Source organism: Panulirus ornatus, chromosome 6, assembly GCF_036320965.1.
Source record: "Panulirus ornatus isolate Po-2019 chromosome 6, ASM3632096v1, whole genome shotgun sequence".
NCBI classification, from domain to species: Eukaryota; Metazoa; Arthropoda; class Malacostraca; order Decapoda; family Palinuridae; genus Panulirus; species Panulirus ornatus.
Genome location: NC_092229.1, coordinates 44,126,886 through 44,139,362, shown reverse-complemented (window position 1 = coordinate 44,139,362; position 12,477 = coordinate 44,126,886). Strand labels below are relative to the sequence as shown.

The following is a 12,477-nucleotide window of genomic DNA, read 5'->3' as shown; positions in this document are numbered from 1 at the left end:
CTCAGTGACTTTCAAAACCCTCTTCTCACTCATGTTGTTTCCTCATTTCCAAAAACCCTAACAAATCTTTATTACTTCCACTTGGCAATGTTTAGATATCTTACCAGTTGCCCCTCTCAACAGGTTCACAGTCTTTCTTATATACACCTATCAATTTGTATGTAATCTAACAGTGCCCTCCTAATGTCTTTCCAACTTACCCACATATACTTACGTATGTTCCATACAACCTACGTGTCATAGAAGACAACTAAAGGGGATGGGAACAGGGACTGGAAATACCCCCCTTTGTATTTCAATTTCTAAAACAGAACAGAAGAAGGAGTCAAGCTACAAGTGCTCATCCTCCTTGAAGGATCAGTCTAGGGTGTTTATATGTGTGTGAATGAAACCAAGATGAAAAGACAGGACGGGTATTTAGTATTTGAGGAAGGAAACCTGGATGTTCATGCTCAGAGTGAAATAAAGCTAATAGGTATCTAGGATGAATGGTTTGGGAATATCTTAGGGGTAAAGAAAAGGGAAAGTGTGAGGGCAAAAGTTAAGAAGGGGTAGCAGTAGTGCTGAAGAAGGAGTTGTGGAACTGTGTACAAGAGTGTCAGGATGAGAGCTTCCAATTGATGTGGGTAAAAATGAAAGTATATAGCGAGATACATGATTAGTAGTGCTTATATACCTGGTCATGACATGAAAGACAATGAGAAGCAAGCGTTTTGGGAGCAGATGAATGAGTGTGTCAGCAGTCCTGATGCAAGAGATCAGATTGTCGTGATGGATGATATGAACGTGAAAGTGAATTAATGTGGTAGTTAACAGAAATACTGGGAGTATGGGGTCATCAGTGAGGTGAATGGAAATGGTGAACAGCTTGTGGATTTGCATAATGAAAAAGGGCTGGTTTTTGGGCTATGCATAAGCGCATGTACATGAGCAGAAAAGGCAGTAAATGGGCATTACTGGATTACATATTAACTGATAGGCATGTAAAAGAGACACTCTTGTATGTGAATGTGCTGAGAGGGGCAGCTGCTGGGATGTTTGATCATTACCTTATGAGTAAGATTGGAAAAGAGACTTGCATGAAGAAATTACCAAGCAATATTCATTGCAGAATGGATGGTATTTGGGGAGGCTGTAGCATGCAGAAGGCTGGAGCTGGAAAGTAATAAAGGGTAGCGATGCTGAAGTAAAGTTGCTAGGGAAAGAGAAAAGAGGCATGTAAGGGCAGTACTTATGGGGAAGGGAAACAATGACTGGAAGATGTACAAGAGAAAGCAATAGTAGATCAAGAAGGTGCAGGGGCTGAAGCAGAAGGCAAATGAGAGTTGAGGTAAGTAAGCAAAATAAGATGTTTTCAATGAAGGTTAATTATGTGAGAAACACATGGGAGCAAATGGGAACATCATTGAAGGGGACAAATGAAGAAGAGGTAAAAAGCATTCTGAAGAATTGTTGAATATGATTAGTGATATGGTGGCAGATGTAGGGTGTTTGGATCAGGCAAACAAGAAAATGATGAATATTAAAACCACATTTGAAAGTTTTATGAGTGTGTTTGTAGAGCTACCAGGTAGGTTGCATACAAGAGTGGTGACTGATATGGTGAAAGCACATAATGGACATGAGATTGAAGAAGAACAATGTGGTTTCAGGAGTGTGAACTGGGATGGTGTGGTAAACTGGGGTGGAGGTGCTGTCAATGGACTGAACTAGGGCATGTGAAACATCTGAGGTAAATCATGCAAAGGTCTGTGGGGCCTGGTTGTGGATAGAGATAATGCCGGAAATGGCGATCAAGTATGAAAAAAAATTTAAATTTCCTAGTGCTACCTAGCGCATGTGCGCGAGGTAGCACTAGGAAAAGACAACAAAGGCCACATTCATTCACACTCAGTCTCTAGCTGTCATGTATAATGCATCGAAACCACAGCTCCCATTCCACATCCAGGCCCCACACAACTTTCCATGGTTTACCCCAGACACTTCACATGCCCTGGTTCAATCCATTGACAGCTCATCGACCCCAGTCCACCGAATCGTTCCAATTCAATCTACTTCTTGCAAGCCTTTCACCCTCCTGCATGTTCAGGCCCCGATTGCTCAAAATCTTTTTCACTCCATCTTTCCACCTCCAATTTGGTCTCCCACTTCTCATTCCCTCAACCTCTGACAAATATATCCTCTTGGTCAATCTTTCCTCACTCATTCTCTCCATGTGACCAAACCATTTCAATACACCCTCTTCTGCTCTCTCAACCACACTCTTTTTAATACCACAAATCTCTCTTACCCTTTCATTACTTAATCAAACCACCTCACACTACATATTATCCTCAAACATCTCATTTCCAACACATCCATCCTCATCCACACAACAATATCTATAGCCCATGCCTTGCAACCATATAACATTGTTGGAACCACTATTCCTTCAAACATACCCATTTTTGCTTTCCGAGATAACGTTCTCACCTTCCACACATTTTTCAACGCTCCTAGAACTTTCACCCCCTCCCCCACCCTGTGACTCACTTCCACTATCCACTCCCAGATATCTAAAACACTTCACTTCCTCCAGTTTTTCTCCATTCAAACTTACCTCCCAATTGACTTGTCCCTCAACCCTAATGTACCTAATAACCTTGCTCTTATTCATATTTACTCTCAGCTTTCTTCTTTCACACACTTTACCAAACTCGGTCACCAGCTTCTAAAGTTTCTCACCTAATCATAGTGGCTACTAGTGCTGTATTACCAGCGAACAACATTATCATTATCATTATCATCATCATTATTATCATTACTACCATTATTTTTTCTTTTACAAGCTCTTCATTTCCTGCATGAGTGAGAGAGCACCAAGAACAGATGGCATAGCCTTAGGGGGAAAATTCTGACTTGGCTCCTGGCTTTGTTCTTTCTGTTGGAAGTAATACAGAAAGGGAGGATTTAAAGCTACCTGTTCCCACCCCACTTGGTCACCTACAACACGCAGGGAACACGAGGCCAATGTTCTTTCTCCCCTATCTCAAGGGATATCATTATCATTAATTTTCTTTTCATAATCATTCACCATTTCCTGTGTTAGCGAGGTAACATCAACAGCAAATGAATGAGACAGACAGAATAATCCTCACTTGGCCTCCTTCTCTGTTCCTTCTTTTGGAAAAGTATAACAAAAGTGGAGGATTTCCAGTCCCCGCTCTCACCCCTTTTAGTTGCCTTTTATGACATGCAAGGAATACAAGGAAAGTATTCTTTCTCCCCTATTCCCTGGGGTACTGCTTTCCCTGGGGATAGGGGAGAAAGAATACCTTCCCACTATTCCCTGCATGTCGTAGAAGACAACTAAAATGGTGGGAGTGGAGGGGCTGGAAATCCTCCCCTCCAGTTTTTACTTTACTTTTCCAAAAGGAGGAATAGATAAGGGACCAAGTGAGGATTTTCCCTCCATTTCTCAGTTTTCTGTTCTTGAAGCTACCTCCCTAATGCGGGAAGTGGCGAACATGTATTAAAAAAAAATCACTATCATTATCATTATTTTTCCATACTTAACAGCTATTTTCCCTGTTAGTTAGGTAGTACCAGGAACAGATGAGAATGGCTGTATTCATTCACATCCATTGTGTATTGTGTAATGCACAAAACCTCAGCTCCGTGGATCCATTACCATTCATTCCTTGGTGTATGGGGGAAAGAATATTACCCATTTATCTTTTGCATGTTGTAGACGGCAAGATGAGATCTGGGGCTAGAAACCCTTCCCTCCTGCACTATCATTTCTTAAGCAAAGGAGCAGAGTAAGTAGCCACATGAGGAATTTTCCTGTAAGACTTTGTTGTTCTTGATGGTACCTCTCTAATGTAAGAAATGATGAACAAATACAAAAACATTTCAATCACTATTATTATCATTATCATCATATTATAATATGTGGTGTGAGGTGGTTTGATCGAGTAAGTAATGAAAGGGTAAGAGAGATGTGTGGTAATAAAAAGTAAGGTTGGGGGAGCAGAAGAGGGTGTACTGAAATGGTTTGGTCACATGGAAAGAATGAGAGAGGAAAGATTGACAAAGAGGCTATATGTGTCAGAGGTGGAGGGAATGAGGAGAAGTGGGACACCAAATTGGAGGTGGAAGGATGGAGTGAAATAGATTTTGAGCAATTAGGGCCTGAACATGCAGGAGGGTGAAAGGCGTGCAAAGAATAGAGTGAATTGGAACGATGTGGTATACCAGGGTCGACATGCTGTCATGTCAATGGATTGAACCAGGGCATGTGAAATGTCTGGGGTAAACCATGGAAAGTTTTATGGGGCCTGGATGTGGAAAGGGAGCTGTGGTTTCGGTGCAGTATACATGACAGCTAGAGACTAAGTGTGAACGAATGTGGTGTTTGTTGTCTTTTCCTAGCGCTACCTTGCGCACGTGTGGGGGGTTCCATTTCATGTACGGCGGGGTTGCGAAAGGAATGAATAAAGGCAGCAAGTATGAATTATGTACATGTGTATATATGTCTGTGTATGTATATACATGTATACGGTGAAATGTATAGGTAGGTATATGCACCTGTGTATGTGGGCGGGTTGGGCCATTCTTTCGTCTGTTTCCTTGCGCCACCTTGCTAACACGGGAGATGGCAACAAAATATAATAAATAAAAATATTTATTATCATAATCACCATTATCTTTAGCCTTTTACATTAGCCTTTCTTTGTTTCCTAGTGCTACTTCACTAAAGTGAGAAACGGTGATCAAATATGAAAAAAATCTATCGTTATTATCATCATTATCACTGTTATCAGGATCACTATTTTATTTCATCACAGGACCTCTTTCAAAAAGGCTCCTACAGCTTAGGGGCAGTAATCTACGCTGGAGCAAGGATGTGACTGACTCCTCTGGGGTAAGGAATTCCTTGATGAAACTACTTTTCATCCACAGACAATGACAGATTTTTGCCAAAGGTGACTTCTCACTTGTGGTGTCTCTCACTTGTCATGTAACCACTTGCAGGTAAGTGTGGTAACAATGACAATACTTATGCATACTGTAATGACTTAACAAGCATTAAACAACCACTTGCCTAAAGCATTTTCATACTCTACTTCACCAGATATTCACCTATCTGACAGCACACTTCCTGGGCATGTACGAGCAATGCTTTCTCGTCTGTACTCTGAACACCACCCCTCTATACATTATTACAATCATCCATTAAACCTATCACAAGTCCCAACAAGCCCACAATGCCCGTTCCACATTGCAATCACTGAAAACTACCTCCTCAAATGTCCTACACTTACCCCCTAGAGATATGGAAAGTATTACCACACTTCTTAATCTATGAGCACTGCAGGAGCCCCATAAAAAGAATCCCAAGACAGGAGGGTAAGGTGAGAAGACTTTCAATAAACATCCATTAAAGTTATTAAACAAAATGGGTTATCCTGAAAACTCTTCCTCACTTTAACCATATCTTTGATTCTTGTGATAAACCAGGGGTGAAAAGCAAATCATCTGACATCTGAGCATATAAAACCTGTTAAATAATGGCTTGAGCATAATAAGAGATGAAATAAATGTACACTTCCAATGAAGTGGTAATTCTTTTGAGGCATCATATTACTAACCTTAAAAATGTTACTGAAGTTTGGCAAGAAGCACTTATGTTCAGTAGATAAATGAATAGAGGTGAGAAAGCCCAGATCTGGTATATAAATATGAAAATCCAATGAATGTGGTACATTAACATAAACATCACCAAATCAATATATAAACACATACAATTCAAATTCCAATGCTCAATAAAATGTTTGAAGTCATCTGTTACCAGTCATGAAAAACTGCAGAATCAAGTTATATTCCAATAACAAAAATGAATCAGGAGAAAAGCGAGTCCACTTCCTGATTCCTGATTCAGACCTCAAGATAATTCATGGGAAAGATACGGCTGAAGGGTGGGGCTTGAGGAGCTGAAGCACTTTTTGAAAGTGCAGCCAAAGCAAATCAAACTCTTTTGGACTTGCTCCTAAGTCTTAAAATTTTGGTAGACATGAACCAGTCCTAGCTTTGGTACTGACCAGCAAGCCATGGGAAAGATAATCGCTCAGGAAAGAGAACAATCATTTACCTTATACCTTTCAGCATTTTTAGTAACAAAATTGAGTCTAGACTTTATGTATACCTGCTTCTGTGTCATGCGTGCTCGAACAGATGGTACATTTTGCAAGGTTTGAAGAATAGAAAGATGAAGCTGTGAATACAAATCATTGCTCTCTGATGGTGATGCCTTTGCCAACATGGATTTCTCAAATAATCCTTCAGCTTCCATTAACTTTGGCAAACTTGATTTTCTTCCTTGTGGTTCTGAGCCATTTTCTGTATTCTCAAAGAATGGAGCTTCTACACACCACCTGAAACAAGTAAATAAAATGGAACTGAAAACAGGAGAAACAATTGTTAATCTATTTTCTCTCCTTGTCCCACAGGCATGAGTGACTTCCTAAGAATTGTCTGGTCACGATTCATCGTGCACCCTCATAGTATGGTAAGAATATAACAGATTTCACTCACCCTTTGCAAATAATCAAGGTATCTACGACCAGTGCTCATAAAATGGGGCTACCCCTAGCCAATTAGCAACCATCACCAGATTTAATTCATTGTTAATATATACATCTACAGTAAACCCTCGATCTAACGGACCCCAATACAGTTGATTTTGGGTTTAACGGACCAGACAAATAATAATACACTACATTAATAATAATCAACAAGAAATAATAAAAACTCAGTCCTGAGAAAGGACTGGTGATTAGGAATACCTGGTTTAAAAAGCGAGATGTACATAAGTATACGTATGTAAGTAGGAGAGATTGCAAGAGAGCGTTATTGGATCACGTGTTAATTGATAGGCGCGCGAAAGAGACTTTTGGATGTTAATATGCTGAGAGGTGCAACTGGAGGGATGTCTGATCATTATCTTGTAGAGGCGAAGGTGAAGATTTGTAGGGGTTTTCAGAAAAGAAGAGAGAATGTTGGGGTGAAGAGAATGGTGAGAGTAAGTGAGCTTGAGAAGGAGACGTGTGAGGAAGTACCAAGAGAGACTGAGTACAGAATGGAAAAAGGTGAGAACAAAGGAGGTAAGGGGAGTGGGGGAGGAATGGGATGTATTTAGGGAAGCAGTGATGGCTTGCGCAAAAGATGCTTGTGGCATGAGAAGCGTGGGAGGTGGGTTGATTAGAAAGGGTAGTGAGTGGTGGGATGAAGAAGTAAGATTATTAGTGAAAGAGAAGAGAGAGGCATTTGGGTGATTTTTGCAGGGAAAAAGTGCAAATGAGTGGGAGATGTATAAAAGAAAGAGACAGGAGGTCAAGAGAAAGGTGCAAGAGGTGAAAAAGAGGGCAAATGAGAGTTGGGGTGAGAGAGTATCATTAAATTTTAGGGAGAATAAAAAGATGTTTTGGAAGGAGGTAAATAAAGTGCGTAAGACAAGGGATCAAATGGGAACTTCAGTGAAGGGGGCTAATGGGGAGGTGATAACAAGTAGTGGTGATGTGAGAAGGAGATGGAGTGAGTATTTCGAAGGTTTGTTGAATGTGTTTGAGGACAGAGTGGCAGATATAGGGTGTTTTGGTCGAGGTGGTGTGCAAAGTGAAAGGGTTAGGGAAAATGATTTGGTAAACAGAGAAGAGGTAGTAAAAGCTTTCCAGAAGATGAAAGCAGGCAAGGCAGCAGGTTTGGATGGTATTGCAGTGGAATTTATTAAAAAAGGGGGTGACTGTATTGTTGACTGGTTGGTAAGGTTATTTGATGTATGTATGACTCATGGTGAGGTGCCTGAGGATTAGCGGAATGCTTGCATATTGCCATTGTACAAAGACAAAGGGGATAAGAGTGAGTGCTCAAATTACAGATGTATAAGTTTGTTGAGTATTCCTGGTAAATTATATGGGAGGGTATTGATTGAGAGGGTGAAGGCATGTACAGAGCATCAGATTGGGGAAGAGCAGTGTGGTTTCAGAAGTGGTAGAGGATGTGTGGATCAGGTGTTTGCTTTGAAGAATGTATGTGAGAAATACTTAGAAAAGCAAATGGATTTGTATGGAGCATTTATGGATCTGCAGAAGGCATATGATAGAGTTGATAGAGATGTTCTGTGGAAGGTATTAAGAATATATGGTGTGGGAGGCAAGTTGTTAGAAGAAGTGAAAAGTTTTTATTGAGGATGTAAGGCATGTGTACGTGTAGGAAGAGAGGAAAGTGACTGGTTCTCAGTGAATGTAGGTTTGCGGTAGGGGTGTGTGATGTCTCCATGGTCGTTTAATTATGGATGGGGTTGTTAGGGAGGTGAAGGTGAATGCAAGAGTTTTGGAAAGAGGGGCAAGTATGCAGTCTGTTGTGGATGAGAGAGAGCTTGGGAAGTGAGTCAGCTGTTGTTCGCTGATGATACAGCACTGGTGGCTGATTCATGTGAGAAACTGCAGAAGCTGGTGACTGAGTTTGGTAAGGTGTGTGAAAGAAGAAAGTTAAGAGTAAATGTGAATAAGAGCGAGGTTATTAGGTACAGTAGGGTTGAGGGTCAAGTCAATCGGGAGGTAAGTTTGAATGGAGAAAAACTGGAGGAAGTAAAGTGTTTTGGATATCTGGGAGTGGATCTGGCAGCGGATGGAACCATGGAAGCGGAAGTGAATCATAGGGTGGGGGAGGGGGCGAAAATTCTGGGAGCTTTGAAGACTGTGTGGAAGTCGAGAACATTATCTCGGAAAGCAAAAATGGCTATGTTTGAAGGAATAGTGGTTCCAACAATGTTGTATGGTTGCAAGGAATGGGCTATGGATAGAGTTGTGTGCAGGAGGGTGGATGTGCTGGAAATGAGATGTTTGAGGACAATATGTGGTGTGAGGTGGTTTGATCGAGTAAGTAATGTAAGGGTAAGAGAGATGTGTGGAAATAAAAAGAGTATGGTTGAGATAGCAGAAGAGGGTGTTTTGAAATGGTTTGGTCACATGGAGAGAATAAGTGAGGAAAGATTAACAAAGAGGATATATGTGTCAGAGGTAGAGGGAATGAGGAGAAGTGGGAGACCAAATTGGAGGTGGAAAGATGGAGTGAAAAAGATTTTGAGTGATCAGGGCCTGAACATGCAGGAGGGTGAAAGGCGTGCAAGGAATAGAGTGAATTGGAACGATGTGGTATACCGGGGTCGATGTGCTGTCAATGGATTGAACCAGGGCATGTGAAGCGTCTGGGGTAAACCATGGAAAGTTCTGTGGGGCCTAGATGTGGAAAGGGAGCTGTGGTTTCGGTGCATTATTACATGACAGCTAGAGACTGAGTGTGAACGAATGGGGCCTTTGTTGTCTTTTCCTAGCACTACCTTGCACATATGAGGGGGGAGGGGGGTTGTTATTCCATGTGTGGCGAGGTGGCAATGGGAATGAATAAAGGCAGACAGTATGAATTATGTACATGTGTATATATGTATATGTCTGTGTGCGTTTATATATGTATACATTGAGATGTATAGGTATGTATATTTGCGTGGGTGGACATGTATGTATATAAATGTGTATGTGGGTGGGTTGGGCCATTTCTTTTCGTCTGTTTCCTTGCGCTACCTCGCTAATGTGGGAGACAGCGACAAAGCAAAATAAACAGAATAAAAAACTCAAATGCCACACCATGCACATTTCATATTGCATTTGTTTTTGGTAGCATGGGATAGACTCACTTTGTTTCAGTTTCAGTTTGCCTGAAGCTATCATGCAGTCAGGTTATATACATTGTTTCTGTTATTCCAAAATTGATATTATTCATTTCATAATTTTGCAATCCTTACAATTCAACATAGCATCAAGTGATAGAGGAGTTAAAAGAAAGAGTGTGAATTTGAATGTGACACAGAAACTATAGCTAATTGAGAAATCAGAGCAAGGCATCTCGCTTTAACAGACTTTCAGCATTAATGGACACCCCTTCACCCTTATTAGTCTGTTAAATCGAGGGTTTACTGTAAATGCAAGAGTTTTGGAGAAAGAGACAAGTATGCAGTCTGTTGGAGATGAGAGGGCCTGGGAAGTGAGTCAGTTGATGTTCACTGACGATACAGCTCCGTTGGCTGACTCGAGCGAGAAACTGCAGAAGTTGGTGACTGAGTTTGGAAAAGTGTGTGAAAGAAGAAAGTTGAGAGTAAACGCAAAGCAATGACCTCTCCTCTTCATTCATAGATAAATCCTTCTGGTCTTTAGCTAAGGGCATCGCTAAAGGTATCATAAGTGTACTCATTCAATGTTTGTTTTCCACCATATGACATCATCCATCAAGGTAGTGAATATGGAAAATAATTGTTTTACATATTTAGTAAAGAGATGACATGTGACAAGTATGAATTCTTTTGTCTGATACTAATTTCAGCTTAATCAATGTGACCTATTCAATTTGACACCAACTTCTATTCTATTCATCAATTACAGTTTGTTGCTGTCTCCCATGCCAGTGAGGTACTGCAAGGAAACAGTGAAAGAATGGCCCAACCCATCCACATACACATGTATATACATACACGTCCACACACACACATATACATACCTATAAATCTATACCTATAAAACACAGACATATACATATATACACATGTACATAATTCATACTGTCTGCCCTTATTCATTCCCATCGCCACCCTGCCATACATGAAATGACAACCCCCTCCCCCACATGTGCACGAGGTAGCGCTAGGGAAAGACAACAAAGGCCACATTCGTTCACTCTCAGTTTCTAGCTGTCATGTATAATGCACCAAAACCACAGCTACCTTTCCACATCCAGGCCCCACACAACTTTCCATGGTTTACCCAGAAGCTTCACATGCCCTGGTTCAATCCATTGACAGCACATTGACCCCGGTATACCACATCGTTCCAACCACTCTATTCCTTGCACGCCTTTCACCATCCTGCTTGTTCAGGGCCCGATCACTCAAAATCTTTTTCACTCCATCTTTCCACCTCCAAGTTGGTCTCCCACTTCTCCTCGTTCCCTCCACCTCTGACATATATATCCTCTTTGCCAATCTTTCCTCACTCATTCTCTCCATATGACCAAACCATTTCAAAACACCCTCTTCTGCTCTCTCAACCACACACTTTTTATTACCACACATCTCTCTTACCCTTTCACTACTTACTCGATCAAACCATCTCACACCACATATTGTCCTCAAACATCTCATTTCCAGCACATCCACCCTCCTCCACACAACTCTATCTATAGTCCACACCTCGCAACCATATAACATTATTGGAACCACTATTCCTTCAAACATACCCATTTTTGCTTTCCAAAATAAAATTCTCGACTTCCACATATTTTTCAATGCTCCCAGAACTTTCACCCCCTCCCCCACCCTTTGATTCACTTCCGCTTCCATGGTTCCATCTGCTGCCAAATCCACTCCCACATATCTAAAACACTTCACTTCCTCCAGTTTTTCTCCATTCATACTTACCTCCCAACTGACTTGGCCCTCAACCCTACTGTACCTAATAACCTTGCTCTTATTTACATTTACTCTCAGCTTTCTTCTTTCACACACTTTACCAAACTCAGTCACCAGCTTCTGCAGTTTCTCACATGAATCAGCCACCAGCGCTGTATCATCAGCGAACAACAACTGACTCACTTCCCAAGCTCTCTCATCCACAACAGATTGCATACTTGCCCTTCTTTCCAAAACTCTTGCATTCACCTCCCTAACAACCCCATCGATAAACAAATTAAACAACCATGGAGACATCACGCATCCCTGCCACAAAGCAACATTCATCGAGAACCAATCACTTTTCTTTCTTCCTACTCGTACACATGCCTTACATCCTCGATAAAAACTTTTCACTGCTTCTAACAACATGCCTCCCGCACCATATATTCTTAATACCTTCCACAGAGAATCTCTATCAACTCTATCATGTGCCTTCTGCAGATCCATAAATGCTAAATACAAATCCATTTGCTTTTCTAAGTATTTCTCACATACATTCTTCAAAGCAAACACCTATTCCACACATCCTCTACCACTTCTGAAACCACACTGCTCTTCCCCAATCTGATGCTCTGTACATGCCTACACCCTCTCAATCAATACCCTCCCATATAATTTACCAGGAATACTCAACAAACTTATACCTCTATAATTTGAGCACTCACTTTTATCCCTTTTGCCTTTGTACTATGGCACTATGCAAGCATTCCACCAATCCTCAGGCACCTCACCATGAGTCATACATACATCAAATAACCTTACCAACCAGTCAACAATACAGTCACCCCCTTTTATAATAAATTTCACTGCAATAACATCCAAACCCGCTGCCTTGCCTGCTTTCATCTTCCGCAAAGCTTTTCCTACCTCTTCTCTGTTTACCAAATCATTCTCCCTAACCCTCTCACTTTGCACACCACCTTGACCAAAACACC

At 41.1% G+C, this 12,477-nt stretch overlaps 1 protein-coding gene across 1 annotated transcript in view; it reads right to left on the bottom strand.

Moving 5' to 3' along the window:
* LOC139749177 (integrator complex subunit 15) overlaps positions 1-12,477 on the bottom strand; it is a 71,009-nt gene that overhangs the window by 8,873 nt on the left and 49,659 nt on the right. The window contains exon 7 of the mRNA XM_071662839.1: positions 6,188-6,416. Within this exon, the coding sequence (XP_071518940.1) occupies positions 6,188-6,416 (229 nt within the window). The remainder of the gene's footprint in view (positions 1-6,187; positions 6,417-12,477) is intronic.